Genomic DNA, 17,631 nt, shown 5'->3' on the forward strand with positions numbered 1-17,631 from the left:
TTGAACTCCCGTTTATTAGCTCGTATATCTGGAATTACCAAACGGCTATTAAAATATTCCACATTACAAGGTTATCATTGAAATTATAGAATACTAGGTAGAGGTACTGACGTCTCATAACAAAAGATAAAAAAAAATTGTTAACTATATATTTTTTTCTTTCTTTCCAGATCACACGTTCAGTTCCTGTGCTAAAGAAAATATCAGAATTTAATGCATTTAACAAAAAAACAATGACTTTAAAAGTATGACACGCAAAAATAGTAAAATGTGAACATGTTTTAAAAATATAAGTTTGAAAAGTGCCGTGGACACGATGGCCCGGACGACTGGGTTTCTAATAGTGTTATGGATATCTATCATCCCTTCACATCGAGCTGATAACTTAGGTGAGAATATAAATAATAATTTTCTTTTTTTTACCCTAGTACGGCAAAGCCAAAAGGTTATGGTTTTGGCAATCTACATATGTATGTATGTTCCGCTGTAGCGGCTAAACTACTGGGCCGATTTTGATGAATGCCGTATCAACTGCTTCGTTGTTATAGTACAGGTGACATAGGCTACATTTCATACGAATCTGTATGTCTGTCTGTCAAGAAAACAAGGTACTTCCCGTTGACCTAGAATCATGAAATTTGGCAGGTAGGTACATCTTATAGCTGACATTTGGGGAAAAATCTGAAAACCGTGAATTTAGGGTTACACATAAAAAATAATTAAATTGTGTCATGAACTAATAATTAGTATTTTCAACTTTCGAAGTGAGATAACTATATCAAGTGGGGTATTATATGAAAGGTCTTCACCTGTACACTCTAAAACAGATTTTTATTTATTTTTATGCATCATAGTTTTTGAATTATCGTGCAAAATGTCGAAAAAATACGACTCTAGTACGGAACCCTCATTGCGCGAGCCTGACTCGCACTTGGCCGGTTTTTTAACTTTTAACTTGTCATTCCATCAATACACACTTTAAAGTAATAGATAGGTACCATATTTTACGAAATAAGCTACACGACCTATAAAGTGACTGCAAATGTTCACTCAAAATGAAATCACACCTGTGATTACTGAGTAACGATCATAAATCCTGGTAACGGTAACAATCACGTTCCATAAGTGTCAATTGTCATGACAAAGGTATGGTTATATGGATATGGATTAAGGACTAAAATCGTACTTTTGAAATGAAAGTTGACACAGAGGAAATATAACGAGTCCATGGGGCGAGTCCTTCCCAAAATGTATGCTATAAAGTCACTGCGAAAGCGAATGTTCATTCAAAATGAAATCACACCTGTGATTACTGAGTAACGATCATAAATCCTGGTAACGGTAACAATCACGTTCCATTGTCGTGTCATCGATCGTTGGGCAATGTATGGGAGCATGTCGAAATTACGTCACTTCGATTATTTACCTCCTCTGGATAAATGGATCTGTATTCTATAGGTATATTCGCTTAAAGTGTTTAGCTAAAAAAAATACGTGGTAAATTTAAGTGCCTAGTTCACTTCAGTAAGTAGTAATTTAAGTAGTAATTCACTTGCAAGTTACAAGCAATGAATAAATGAATTATAAATTACTAAACGTTTTTAGGGTTCCGTACCCAAAGGGTGCTATTTACCCTATTACTAAGCCTCCGCTGTCCGTCCATCCACCCTTATAGCCGGTTTGTCAGCGGACTGTATCTCGTGAACCAAAATAGGTAAAGAGATGAAATTTTCATAGAATGTGCTATTGCTGCTATAACAACCAAAAAATAAAATTTCAAAATGGCCAACATGAAACTTTTGCAAAGAATAAAAGTTGTTATTTCTGGTACGATGGTACGGAACCATTCGTGTACGAGTCCAACTCGCACTTGGCCAATTTTTAAATATTTCTTCTTAAATAAGTAAACTTAATAATCACACTAATGTTATGAAGGCGAAAGTTCGTATGTGTGTGTGTGTTTGTTACTCTTATACGCAAAAACTACTGGACGGATTTGGCTGGGAATGGAGATATGCCCACAACTGAGCATGGGTCTCCTCTGAGGATGAGAAGGGTTTGGGCCATAGTGTGCTTCACTGATTGACAGACTTCACACACCTTTGAAAACATTATGGAGAACTCTCAGGCATGCAGGTTTCCTCAAAATGTTTTCCAAATGATATTTATTTACTTAAAAACGCACTCATGTCTAAAAAGTTAGAGTTGCATGCTCGCCCCGGGATCGAACCCTCAACCTCCCAAACAGGAAGCCGAACATCTTAACCACTAGACCATCACCGCCTTCAATGTTCAATACTAAACCATTTTATTTCCCGCATTCGAAGAGTCATGTCAGGTAGAAAAGATTCCATTAATTTACCAAAACCCAGTATAATATTGCGAGCGAAATAATTTCCAAAGTAAAATGCCACGTGTGATTACGTACACAAAATGTCGGTAACTGAATGAAAATCACATCCCATTGTCATGTCATCGATCGTCAGAGATGTATGGGAACATGCTCCAATTACGTCACTCGCTGTATTTGCCTCTCTAGGGTATAATAATACTGGTATAAGAGCGCCCACATACAGGCAGCTTGAGAATCTTATTTAAGCTTATCGTTAACAACGCTCTCTTCGTTATAGACTACTAGCAGTTGCTGCGACTTCGTCTGCGAAAAATTTCTTCTCATGAGATTAGAAATTTACCCGCTGCAAAAGTTCTCAGTTACCTACTCACTCAGTCTCACCTTACGGTACGGAACAGAATAGCACTACGGCCGAACTTCATACACCTTTTTTAGGTAGTTACCTTCGATTTTCATACCATATTTCACCCCCTTAGGAGTGGATTTTTGTGGGATTTCCATAATAACTTTGATATACATGTTTTTATCATTTAACGCTAGTAATTTATCAATAACCCAGTAAAATATTGCAAGCGAAATAACTTCTAAAGTAAAATGCCACGTGTGATTATGTACACAAATGTCGGTAACTGAATGAAAATCACATCCCATTGTCATGTCATCGATCGTCAGAAGATGTATGAGAACATGCTCCAATTACGTCACTCGCTATATTTGCCTCTCTAGGGTATAATAATACTGGTATAAGAGCGCCCATATACGGGCAGCTTGAGCAGTTGCTCGTTAAGAATGCTCTCTTCGTTATAGACATGCTGTTGCAATCAACATTTAGGTATGGTATTTCGTTTATATATCACTAGTTTATGCTCGCGACTTCGTCCGCGTGGACTACACAAACAAACCCCTATTTCAGCCCCTTAGGGGTCGAATTTTCAAAAATCCTTTCTTAGCGGATGCCATAATAGCAATCTGCATTCCACATTTCAGCTCGATCCGTCCAGTGGTTTGAGTTGTGCGTTGATAGATTGAGAGGTAAAGGAGTGGACTGAAAACCGAAAGGTCGACGGTTAAAACCCCGCCCGTTGCACTATTGTCGTAGCTACTCCTAGCACAGGCTTGACGCTTAGTTGGAGAGGAAAGGGGAATATTAGTCATTTAACGTGGCTAATATTCTTTTTAAAAAAAAGATCAGTCAGTCAGTCAGTCAGTCACCTTTTCCTTTTATATATTTAGATTAATTATTATTTGAAAATTAATCAATAACTTTAACCAAACTAAATTTTCTTTAAAGCCATTAGAATATTTTTATTGAAATTAACTATTACAAGTGCTTTTAAATCGTTAGAACATACATAAAACATTAAAAAAAAGATTCCGACAATTGAGAACCTCCTCCTTTCCACTGGTTCAGAATGCCGTTAGATTTGCATTCACTTCATCCATGCGCGAAGTTGCCTCATAATTTGGTCTAAATTTCAAAATAAAAATATCTTCACCATATTATATTTATCACGATGTCGGGCATAAAAAATAACAGATACTGATTAAAATTTTAATATAAATTCATTAAGCCAATATTCCTAAACTCGGTAAAGTACTTATATACTTAATAAGAATTATTTTTTCACCTATATACTTTTCTGTGTTATAATTTTTGTCTTTTTAGGTCACAAAAATGAGGTACCTACGTGTCGTAACTTTGCAAATATTATGGAAAATATAAACGCTTTTATAAATTAAAATATACCGTCGGCAATTTTCCTAACAATAAAAGCCTGCTCATTCGTCTTAATAATTTGTTACTTACAAAGATCGAAGCTTTTTATCTTATCCACATTAATGTCTCTCGTTGCTTTTAAGAACTTCTTTGTTGGAGGTTATCCCCACAATTAATCTTAATTCGCTTCAGGAATCAAACATCCTAAATGTTTTATAGCATTATTAAGTTTATGGAGCTCTTTCCACTCTTAGAGAAAGAAAATATTTTTAGATCTAAGAATTTCGTGATATCCGGCTTTAAAAATTGACTTACGAGTTGCTTTTCCGCCTTTTTACGATTAAGATGGCTTGCTTGATAGTCACATAATTTATGAGCCGCGTAAATTATGCATAAAAGAAAGAAAATACGTTATAGGTGAAAAGTTATAGATGACCCGAAGCAAATCTCTGGGAGCCGTTGGGTACATGATGTAACACATAGTATTGTTGTGTTGGAGATCCTTGCAAGACATCAGGGCTGGCTCTTCCAACATGAATGAAGACATCCAGCTGAGGATGCCTAATCGGTTGAAAATTAAAATGGAGATGCTATTTCCGAATCTTCCACTTTGTTGAAACTTCCACTAAATTGACAGGTCTTTATATAAACGTATCCTTGTCCGCAGTGAGGAAGGATCTACTTTTAGTTCTGTCAATTTATCTTATCTAATTATTTGTAAATTAGTGACCGCCTACGGCTATGTTCCCGCGGGAATCTTGAATGATCCGGCCTTGTCTATATTCAAATGGAAACTTTCTTGGTCCAAGGGGTTAGACTGGGCGTTGATGAATCTGTTAGTGACGGAGTCAGCGCTTTCAGGGTATTGTTATTCTACTTAGGATCATTTTAGGACAGAAAATTATTTAGTGACAAAGCGTCAAAAAGCTGTGAGATATAGTGTCATAATGATTGTGCTCAAGCTGCAGCACCTTTATTCAACTTTATATATTTGACTAGCTGACCCACACCGGATTGGCTCAGGTGAAATTTCTGGGTCTACTAACAGTTACATGCAAAATCCCCAGTTTCTAGACCCAGTGGTTTAGTTATACGTCGCAATGTCAGTGAGTTTCACCTTTTATATTTTACGGTATATCATTCCTGGACCAAAATACGGTACAGATAAGCGAAAGATTTCATCTATTCCATACAAAAGGGGCCACAAGTTCAAATCTAAATAATGCTAAGCACACTTATCGGCGTCATCTAACGGTAGGGAGGATACGTGGTCGGTCAGATAAATTCGGCCCATTATTCAGTCGAGGGCCTTTGTTCAGAGTGGATTTTACCAAGTTCTTGTCACGTACAAGAATCGGGATACAGGCGACTCATTCTGAAGCGTTTCGGGACTTGTGCATTTGGTCACGTGGAAAGATATTTACGGTCCTGAATTATTTGTATGGACTGATCAGAAGTGGTATTAGGGAGTTCTTTTTAAATTATTTGTTTCATTTTGTCAAAAGCGCTGTTAGTTGGCTGCGTATCTGTTTAGAGTGGGTTTTACAAAAAAAATATTTACAAAATTGCAAGAGGAAGCATTTCAATAGCTGTATCTGTTACAGTCATCTAACTGTTGTAGGCGTGTTATACCTATAGGTATGACTAAGATGAATAAATAAAATAAATAATAAAATAAAAATCTTTTTTATTCGTATAAACTTTTACAAGTACTTACGAATAGTCGGATGCATCCGCCACTGGTTCGGAATGCCTTTCCTACCGAGAAGAACCAGCAAGAAACTCGGCGGTTGCTCTTTTTAAATATTTGATATAGGTACAAGATTATCATGATGAATGTTTTGTCTTTCTCTAGCTCCCCACTTATAATTTAGGTTATAATATTTTGTACGGTCACTGGTATACGTCTAGAGCTAACTACAACTATCCTGGAATCTGAATCCCTATTATCCGAACTTGTGGTAGAGTCACAGTGAACTAGGGTGAGGAAACTCTCGGTTTGATCCGTCTGTCCGATGACACATCTGCCAAATATTAGGCTAAGGGGTGACGTGAAATGAAAGATACCTAGTCGTTTCATATCCTACCTATCTTCTAAATATATAAAAGCGAAATACCACTCACTCACTGACTGACTGACTAATCACGAAATCTTAGGAACTATAAAGCCTACAAACTTGAAATTTGGAAGGTAGGTTCCTTCTTGGATGCAGGTGTCAGCTAAGAATCGGTTTTGAAAAAATTCCCCCTAAGGGTGTGAAAGGGGGGGTCGAAGGTTGTATGAAAGCTGTATGTTTTCGAAGTTAGAGACATGAAAATCGATATTTAGGTTATCAGCTTTAAATAATAAAAATCTGTAGAAGTCAATGTGGGAAATTTCCCCCTTAAGGGTGGTAAAATAGAGGGGAAAAGAGAGTTTTTTATAGAAAGTTTTAACTATTGATATTTTTACTTGAAATTTGAAACGTACGTTCTTTCTATGGGGTATAGGTATCAGATAAGAAAGGAACTAACAAAATTCCCCCCTAAGGGGTTGAAATGGGGGATGAAAGATTATATGAAAATCCTATGTTTTTGAAGTTAGAGATATGAAAATTGGCATTTAGGTATTCTGGGTTCCGTGTCTTAAGTAAGGTGAGACTGAGTGAGTAGGTAAGTGAGGCTTTTTGCAGCGGGAAAATTTCAGATCTTATGAGAAACCAGAAATTTTACGCGGACGAAGTCGCGGGCAACTGCTAGTATTATATATTTGACGGCTACTAGTGTAGAGGTGAAGCTTCGACGTTTTGTTACAAGTTTAAGAATTTTCGTGAACTGTTATAGAGTATTGACGTATCAGTGGCACAGGCTGTCCTATAACGCGTAAAATTTAACTCCTCACGCTCCATTTTTACTTTAAGTGTCAAATTTCATGTCAAAAGTACGATTTTAGTCCTTATTTTAAAAGCGAACCGTACTTTTGACATGACAGTTGACCCATAGAGTTAAAATGCCGCTTGAGAAGTCATTTTGTACGGACGATACATGAGATAAATATATTTATTTTCACGCTGGCGGTCAGTCTTAGAATTTCTAAGCTTTAATAATATTTGAAATCTTGAAAGGTATTTGTTGCATTCTACAAGATTGCTTAGTTTATCTCAGTTATAAGATTCCCTATCACAAACTTCATCTAGCTTGACTGTTAGTTTAGGATCAGCTTTAAATGCTTTACCCAGCCGGTTATACTCAACAGTTAAACGGGAATTTGATTAAGTTATCCGTTCTAAAATCAGGTTAGTTAATATTTGATTAAACTCTTAATAAAGCAATTTTCCTAAGTCAATAGAAAGTCTTTACTGACTTTAAAGACATTAACTTCTAATTACTCACTTTGTGTTGGTTTTATACAATTTAAAGACGAAATAAGTCAAAAAAAATTAATGTACCAAGACCAATATTAATAATAAGTGTATTTTAATAAATATGAAGAAGTTACTATATATATATATATATATATCACTTGCTTTCACGGTAAAGGAAAACATCGTGAGGAAACATGCATTAGTTATTATAATGTTCTTATAGGTGTGTGAAGTATGCCAATCCGCACATGGTTAGCGTTGCTGACTATGCCCTTCTGATTCTCAGAGCTGGCCTGTGATCAGTCGTGAGCCGGCGATGGGTTGGGTTAATCACGATTAAACGAATGTACTATTTTAGTTTAAGTACTTATTATAAACGCGAAAGTGTGTTGTCTGTCTGGCTGCTAGCTTTGCACGGCCCAACAGTTAAACCGATTTTGATGGGTACAGAGTTAGCTTACATCCCTGGGAAGGACATAGGCTACTTTTTATCCCGGAAAATTAAAGAGTCCCCACTGGAAGTCGCGGGCATGATCATCATCATCAACCGATAGACGTCCACTGCTGGACATAGGTCTCTTGTAGGGACTTCCACACGCCACAGTCTTGCACCGCCTGAATCCAGCGAATCCCTGCGACTCGTCTGATGTCGTCCGTCCACCTAGTGGGGGTCTTCCAACTGTCTCCCGGTGCGAGGTCGCCATTCCAGCACCTTGAGACCCCAACGTCTATTGGTTTTACGAACTGTTGTGCCCTTCCCATTGCCACTTCAGCTTCGCAACCCGTTGAGCTATGTCGGTTACTCTAGTTCTCAACACCAAGCATAGCTGTCTTCATCGCCCGCTGAGTGACTCTGAGCTTTCTTATGAGGCCATCATCTAGTTTTAAATGAAATATTATAATTAAATTAGTTGAGACATTTGTAGCGTACAATGGTTAAACAAATTACCGTTTTACTGCCAATTGAACAGCAGTCGTCCACAATTTGTGACACAACATTAATATTATAACGACACAATTTATAGATTCTGTTTGTAATAAATCATAATATTAATATCAAAATTGAAACATTACCTAGCGCTTATGTTATTATTTTGTAATTTATATCTGGAACATAGGTTTGTGCCATGTTATTGAGTAATGCAGTTTTGATCCGCATAATTTCATTGGCTTTAAGAGTTGAAGCTGATTTTTTTCACACTGCGTCCTAACCCCTCATTTTTGAGGGTCATGAGCTCTATTAATCACAGGTTCCTAGATCCTTCCGATGTAACTCCACTAAGAGTGTAAAATAATTTCACTTCTATTAATATTATCAACTAGGCGAACTTCGTACCGCCTAACAGTCGATTCTTTTTCAGGGGAATTTTTGTAAATTTTTCTCTCGTAAGAACCATCCTCGTACTTCAAGCAATATTATAAAAAAGAATTAGTGAAATCGGTTCAGCTGTTCTCGAGATTTGCGATCAGCAACACATTCAGCGATTAATTTTCATAAATAGAAGATCTAGCTGATCCATCCAGATTTCATTCTGGTAGCATGTCCGGAAATCTTAATGATAAACCTATAGTACGTACGCGGCCTAGGTCGAGATGGCAATCAGGGTGGAAACGCACACCCGCAAAGCGTCCCGTGCTTACGCAGTGCGGGATAGTGCAGGTGACGTGCGGGTGTACGGGTGCGTCCCCCCACCCCATACCCCCAAGCAATCTCAACCTGTTGCGTACTATACGTTATATGACAAATCTCAAGATTTGCGACCACAAGCGATCTATGCTAAGCAGTGGACGTTTATATGTTGATAGTGATGATGATGATGAAGAGGTCATGACCCTCAGTAATAAAGACCAAAAGGGTGAAGACTGGTGTCAGGTGACATTACAAACATGTAACGGTTAAGAAACGGAAAAGCAAAACAGTTTCTACACATTTGTGGAATGTAAATCAAGTAAGAGGCGAACCCTTACAACAACGTCTTAAAGATAAAATAGTAAAGGAGGATTTAAGAAAAAAGCTGACTGCCTTTTTTTCGGAGTAAATAACATTTGGGTTAGGAATAAAATGTATCGCATTCTTCGTAAGCCATTTGGCTAGGCTGGCGTTTCTAAATAAGCTGATGCCTATATTCATTTAACCTCTAACTTTTCGGAGTTATGTGCGTTTTAATTAAGCTTTACCGGTGAAGGAAAACATCGTGAGGACACCTGCATACCTGAGAGTTCTCCATAATGTTCTCAAAGGTCTACCAATCCGCACATGGCCAGCGTGGTAGACTGTGGCCAAAACCCTTCTCAGTCTGAGAGGAGACCCGTGCTCTGTAGCGAGCCGGCGGCGATGGGTTGATCATGATGATGATGATGTATGGCAATATTCTGTATTAGGTAGGTATAGTCATTGGTATTCACGGATAAAAACTCATTTGCCTGAACAAAATATAGTTTCTTATGTTTTTAAGTGGACCCCGTTTTTAAACCTTCAGCCTTTTAAGTCAACAAATGAAACTTCGACTCTTGCTACAGTTGGTAATTCGTTGGAATAGAAATTATCATAATATTCCGCCTTTGATATTAGGTATTCGTAGTCCTTGGGAATACGAATTATAAAGTTTTTTTGAAGTGAAAACTTCTTTAGGGGAGTTGAGCGATTTTGGGACGCATAACGTCACTGATATTATGCAAAATTTCATTAGCTTTTAATTTTTTATTTAACGGGTTTAAGGTTTAAGCTATGGAGAGGACTATGTTAGGAGTTTCCTTGAGGGATAAGATCAGGAAGAATGAGAAGATCCGCAGGAGAACCAAGGTCACTGACTTAGCCCAAACTACTAGCAAGCTGCAGTGGCAGTGGGCAGGTCATGCCTGTTGTAGATGCGATGGCCGTTGGAGCCGGAAATTCCTTGAGTGGAGACCGCGTTTAAGCAAGCGTAGTGTGGGACGCCCTCCAGCACGATCGATGGACCGACGATATAAAGAGGCTGGTGGGAAGTGGCTGGATGAGGAAGGCTGAGGACCGGGTGTGGTGGCGCTCTTTAGGGAAGGCCTATGTCCAACAGTGGATGTCCACAGGCTGATGATGATGATGATGATGATTAAGGTTTATTTTTTATTAGAAATCTCAAGTATACTAGGTACTTTTGCTAGTCAGAGTACAACTCTTAAAAGGCAACAGCTTTTTCATAGTTTTAATTTTCAATTACATCGGCAGCCGCAATTGCCAATTTTTTACAGATTTTACTAACCTAACCTAACTTACCTTATTCTTTTTTTAGGTAATGAATCTAATATACTACTCACATAATGTTATGACGCTTCTCATAAAATAAAATGCCGACACAGTGATTCCCGATATCGTACATTTATAGACATGTTAATCGAACTAATAAAATACCGTTACAGCATCACAAGGGTAAATTCATACCTCGTTAAATTTATTACGGCTCAGTGAAGCTCCATAACTTATAAGGTGATCGCATACCATGATACGACATGACGTAAAAGCCGCAGGAAGCACAGGAGCCGCCAACGCTTCAAAAGGGTTCATCATCATCATCATATGGGTTTAATAAAAACTGCCATACCCCTTCCAGGTTAGCCCGCTATCATCTTAGACTGCATCATCACTTACCACCGGGTGAGATTGCAGTCAAGGGCTAATTTGTATCTAAAAAAAAAAAAACAACCAATAGACGTCCACTGCTGGACATAGGTCTCTTGTAGGAACTTCCACACGCCACGGTCTTGTGCCGCCTGGATCCAGCGGCTCCCTGCGACTCGTCTGATGTCGTCCGTCCACCTAGTGGGGGGTCTTCCAACGCTGCGTCTTCCGGTGCGACGTCGCCATTCCAGCACCTTGGGACCCCAACGTCTAATCGGTTGTACGAACTATGTGCCCTGCCCATTGCTTCTTCAGCTTCGCAGCCCGTTGAGCTATGTCGGTTACTCTAGTTTTCCTCTAGTTCAAAAGGGTTACGAAACTTATTTTTAGGGTTCCGTACCTCAAAAGGAAGGTGCGTTAAAACTGAACGCATAGAACAAGGGGAGCAAGAGTCACAACGCCTCTTTCTTGCAGTAGGTATACGATCACCTTTATTATATCTATCAGGTTTTGCCTACTGTTACAAGCATTTACAAAATCCAATAATAGCTGAATTCTGATTAACTCCCATTCTTCCATAGATACATTATTTTTTTTTTGGAAACTACTGTCAATTTTCTGCCGAGTGACTTGCTTCAGTCACTTTTACTTTAAAAGCTATTTTTGCACGTACCATTGATTTAATTTTTTTTAGTTTAATTTAACTAGCTGTCTCGCCCCAGCTGTGTCGGAGAGTTTTGTATACGTTTTTGTATATAGAAATACTAGTTTATGCGCGCGACTTCGTCCGCGTGGACTACACAAATTTCAAACCCCTATTTCACCCCCTTAGGGGTTGAATTTTCCAAAATCCTTTCTTAGCGGACGCCTACGTCATAATAGCTATCTGCATGCCAAATTTCAGCCCGATCCGTCCAGTAGTTTGAGCTGTGCGTTGATAGATCAGTCAGTCAGTCAGTCAGTCAGTCAGTCAGTCACCTTTTCCTTTTATATATATAGATTATACAAAACTTATACGAGAAACTATTAGCTAAAAAACTAAATTGAATTAACTTTTTATGGATTATGAACTGATCCCTTCATGGAATCATAATATGAAAATAATTATAGGTAGGTAGGCAGGTATATTTTTTTATTATATTTTTATACCGAGTGCTCTCTATCTATCAAGCTTTTATTATGTTTCGTAAAGCGTTGCTCTTTACTCAGCATTCATTTTTAGTACAGAGTAAATAAAAATTATTATAATTTCACCTTACTCACTAACATGGAAAAAACTGTAAACAGAAGCAATCTTCACTTTTGTTCACTTAATCTAACTTTAGGAAGTACATATAGTATAAGTACAAAAAGCATAAAAATAAATAGATAAAAATGGAAATTATTTATCCCATTTCTCACCGTAATAAAGGGTGACATAAATCTGGATTTGCCGAGCAAATGGGCGGGAAAAAGGAATAGCGTGGCAAGTTGACATCGCAACTATATTTTCGCTTTATCAAATTCCCGGTGTAGACCCCTTTCAACTCGTCACTCACACAAGTTCACACACTCTGATAAAGCTGGTCGCACATTTAGGATGAACCGCACACACCGCTGTGATAGCCTAGTAGTTAGGAAGTCCGTCTCCTAACCGAAGATCGGGAAATCGATCCTGGGCACGCAACCCTAACTTTTGGGAGTTGTATGTGCGTTTTAAGTACCTAATTAAATATCACTTGGTTTGACGGTGAAGGAAAACATCGTGAGGAAACCTGCATGCCTGAGAGTTCTCCATAATGTCTCGAAGGCGTGTGAAGTCTTCCACTTCGCACTTGGCTAGCGTAGTAGAGCAGACTCTAAGAGGAGACCCGTGTTCCGCAGTGAGCCAGCGATGGGTTTATCATGATGATGATGCACACACCGAAGAAATTTTGATTGAAGGACAAACCAACAAACCAACTAAAAACACACTTTCGCATTTATAATAAGGGTACTGATAAGGGTAATGATAAGGCATGATTCCGGTGGCACTAGGGGTTGAACTCCAGATTTCCGGTTTTGGTGTAACTCCGGAGCTTCAAAAGATTACAGATTCGTTTGTGAAACAGGAGTTATCGTGAACATAACGGAGTTTTGATTTTCATACTGTTAAAAAAAAGTCGAGCTTTTTCAGCGTTTACATATAGGTACATATAGTACGGAGTCTTCATTAGTTGTACATATGAAATAAGGTAAAACTTATCCAATTTTATCGACAGAAACAATAACAAAAAAATGTAAAAGAAAAATCTTAGGTACTGTAACAATTTTATCAGGTCATAAAATAAAGTTTTCTTTTCATTTTTCTGACTGATTTATTTTAATTTAATTAATATTCAAATCAAATTTAACTACATTCTATTTTTTCAATGAAGCTTAGAATTTTTGGAACTCCGGACTTGGAACGCTCAGCATCAAAACCTAACTCCGGAGCTGAAAAATAGTCTGATTTTCAAGCCCTAGGCTACCCTTCGGGTATGGAACTTTAAAAATACATATTAGCAAAGGAGAAGAAATCCAATCTCAGTTTCAAACGGATAAGAATAGATTTCGCAAAAGGAAATAAACATGACACAATTGCTTTGAATTTATCTTTTGCAGATATAGTGCTGTAACTTTCTAGAGCGCCTGAAGTTTGCGCTAACTTCCCGTTTACAAACAATAGAGTGTGCTCTCAAATGGTTCATTGTTAGTTGAACAAACACGTGAAGTCATTCTGGAGGAACGCTATTCAGGAGTCCTTCGCCTTAGATTCAATGTTAACACTTGAGATGGAGAAATTTTAACACCAATGAATGGTTTTTTTTCTCAGCTACGAGCTGCTCGTTCATATCCTTAATCAGTTATTTCGCTTCTATCTTTACGGACTTTGTATTCTTTTTTTTATTTTATAGACTAGCGCTTGGCTGCAATCAGACATCAATTGATGATGCAGCTTATTTTTAAGATTGCTGATTATATGTATGTACCTATTACCTTTGTTATGTGTATATAATATGCAGATTCTCTTAGGTATGTCCGGTGGGAGGTTGCCATTCTAGCAACCAACATATATCGTTTCCTGCCATCGCATCCGAAAGCGGAGCGTTGTACGATCCCCCACTAGGTGGACTTAAACGAAATTAGAGTCGCAACTCGCAGGGAGCCGCTAGATTCAGGCGGCGCAAGACCTTGGCGTGTGGAAGTCCCTACAAGAGACTTATGCGAGCTATACCCTCTCGGGTCTATAAGGTGATGATGATGATGAATAGGTATATATGTACTAATTACGTAATAGGTAGGTAGGTATTGATATAAAACCAGGAAATAACAAAAGCATTTATTTTCGCTAACTTTTCCTGTTTATCAAAAATGGGTGGAAATCCGATACATATTTGTTTTTCTCCTTATAGAGACAGAGCCTAGGAGGGCCAGACATTCGTTATTGGCGTAAGAAATTTTACATCTTTTTTACCTGTTATCTCCCAAAGCCACCATGATCCAAACTTCATAGTCGATGATCGTTCCACCCGTGTTGGGGACAGGGGACAATACGCATAGAAACTTTCAGCTTTTATGATAGAAAGTCTGGCCCTCTCGAGCTCTTAGTCTAAATAAATAAAAGGAAAAGGTGACTGACTGACTGACTGATCTGTCAACGCACAGCTCATACTACTTACTGGACGGATCGGACTGAAATTTGGCATGCATTATCTATGATAACATGGTCATCCGCTAAGAAAGGATTTTTGAAAATTCAACCCCTAAGGGGCTGAAATAGGGGTTTGAAATTTTTGTAGTCTACGCGGACGGAGTTGCGAGCATAAGCTAGTTAAATATAAAATTATTGATAAGTCCCACGCAACTATCGTAAGGTAAGCGCACATGCAGCAATAAATCTGGAATCCAAAATTTTATTTCCCTAACATCTTCAGACATGTGTGGTGCAGAGGTCAATAAAAAGATCTCCCAAGTGCTCCAGGGGCAGTAAAAATTTAATGGCGGACCCGATGTTAGTTTGTTATTATGTTCATAAACTTTTCCTATACACGTTCAAGGGAACAGTCCCTTGGAAACTGACTACCTGTGACGAATCTCTTGTAAGAAGTATTTGCAGTCGTTGTAGTTTTTGTGATTCTTCATAATCCATCATCATCATGATCAACCCATCGCCGGCTCACTACAAAGCACGGGTCTCCTCTCAGAGTGAGAAGGGCTTTGGCCATAGTCTACCACGCTGGCCATGTGAGGATTGTTAGACTTCACACTATGTGAACATTATGGAGAACTCTCAGGCATGCAGGTTTCCTCAAGATGTTTTCCTTCACCGCTAAGCAAGTGATGTTTAATTATTTAAAACGCACATAACTCCTAAAAGTAGAGGTACGTGCCCGGGATCGAACCCCGACCTCCGATTAGAAGACAGACGTCCTAACCACTTTCCCCTGCCGGGAATTGAACCCGGGCCCTCCCACTAATAAGACCACAGTGCTCACCACTGCACCAGACAGGTCGTCAAAACTTATACAAAAACTTATCCTGACTGACTGATTGATCTATCAACGCCCAAACCTTTCGTTCAAGCTGTTTTCAAGTTGAGAGGTGGGTCCATGGCTAATACATAAATTTATTGCGAATTTTGAATTAACTTAGGTACTTTCCTCTACTTTCTTGTAATTCGATGAAATATTGAAGTTCTTGTGACCTCGAAGACCTGCTTAAAAGTCGCAACTCGCAACTCTCTTCACCCTCATCTAATGATCACCTGCGCGTAACACATTAACTTTGGGGTTTAACTAGAACCGGTATTTGCGTATTCGAGTTTGTATACTTTGCTCAAATTAGGAAAACTTTACGTCTGATTTAGAAGTCGACTCATGAAGTCAAACCTAAAACCTGCATCAATCATTATTACAAAATCAATTGTTGTGATTGGCTGAATTTGTGTTATTCTTGTTGCAACAATGCATTTTAGCCAATAGTGAACGAGCGTCAACCAATCAGAGGTGATTGCGATCGTGACAGTGTACCTATCATTCTCCCGCAATCGCGCAGCAATAGTATTTGCATGCAGCTTTATTAGTACAAGGGCATGTGTCTAAAATATATCTGCAAAGAATAAGATATTTAATTATTTGAATAAAATACTTCCATTCCTATCTCGACGATTACACTCCCAATTCCCATCAATCTTGTTAGTTGAATTGAATTGATAGAAAACAGTTGCTCATGATAAAACTCTCTAAGGACCATCCGGATTTCAATTCCAATAACGCCTTTTTGGGAAATGTAGTCCTAATGGCTCCTTTGCTCGAAAATTGCTTTTTTAGGGTTCCGGACCTCAAAAGGAAAAACGGAACCCTTATAGGATCACTTTGTTGTCTGTCTGTCCGTCTGTCTGTCTGTCTGTCCGTCTGTCTGTCTGTCTGTCGGTCTGTCAAGAAACCTACAGGGTACTTCCCGTTGACCTAGAATCATGAAATTTGGAAGGTAGGTAGGTGTTATAGCAGACATTCGGGGTAAAATCTGAAAACCGTGAATTTGTGGTTACATCACACAAAAAAATTAAATTGTGGTCATGAACAAATATTGCTATTTTCAACTTTCAAAGTAAGATTACTATACCAAGTGGGGTATCATATGAAAGGGCTTTACTTGTACATTCTAAAACAGTTTTTTATTTATTTATAGGCATTTATAGGCATCAAAAACTATTATAGTTTTTGATTTATCGTGAAAACTGTCGATAAAACACGATTGTAGTACGGATCCCTCAGTGCGCGAGCCTGACTCGCACTTGGCCGGTTTTTTAGTAAATGTTCGTGCTTTTTATACTTAAAAAAATTACGACAAAAATGGTCAAAAAATGCAATTTATGTTACTTATCTTACAATCTTGTTCATTTGGTTTAAAATGAGTTTCATTGTTATAAACAATCGATAAATAAGTCGACGCATGACGTTCATTATAAAGCAAAACCTAAAAATAACTTTTTTTTTACCTCGTCTTTTATAAGGAATTCAGCAAATAAAATTTCTTACCAATACTATCTTTCTAACTAGGTCTCATAAGACTCCGATTTTCTTTATTTTAGGTAGGTATTGGTACTAAGTTGACTGCCTATAGTTCTTGCATTTCACGAAGGCGAGTGGCTCATGCTTGTGTTTAAGTCGTATCGATATACGTAAGGTAAAGTAAATGTGTGCGTTTGTGAGCGCTTGCTCGCGACTGATTGGTCCGACATGCACGCACACTTACGTAATGTCCGCGTATACGACGTAACCACAAGTAAAGCTCACTCGTCTTCGTGAATTGCAAGAACTGTACTCCAAATAGATGTGTTGACTAGTACCTAGATAGTTGTTGTTGTAGGTGTCTGGTGTAGAGCAACCTAAAATGGAGCAGGCCTGCCTTGAAAATGCCTCCGTTTGTAAGTCCCGCAAATTGCTAATGCGCGTGTCCGCCATTTTAATGACGTCAGCACTAGACTGAAGTTTCGAGCTGATGGTATATTTTTATTTCAGCTGACGTCAAAATGATGTCATTTCGATGTTAATGAGACATGGTTCCAGCGCAATAGCAATTTGCGGGACTTATATATTTCGTAATTCTTTATGTAAAA

General features: G+C 38.3%; 1 protein-coding gene across 2 annotated transcripts in view; it reads left to right on the plus strand.

Moving 5' to 3' along the window:
* LOC117987577 (uncharacterized) overlaps window positions 1–17,631 on the plus strand; it is an 80,339-nt gene that overhangs the window by 9,137 nt on the left and 53,571 nt on the right. For both annotated transcript variants that reach the window (XM_034974603.2, XM_069502691.1), the window contains exon 2: window positions 171–389. In XM_034974603.2, coding sequence (XP_034830494.1) covers window positions 317–389 — 73 coding nt within the window. In that variant the 5' untranslated portion in view covers window positions 171–316. The remainder of the gene's footprint in view (window positions 1–170; window positions 390–17,631) is intronic.

This window comes from Maniola hyperantus, chromosome 13 (assembly GCF_902806685.2).
Source record: "Maniola hyperantus chromosome 13, iAphHyp1.2, whole genome shotgun sequence".
Lineage (NCBI taxonomy): Eukaryota > Metazoa > Arthropoda > Insecta > Lepidoptera > Nymphalidae > Maniola > Maniola hyperantus.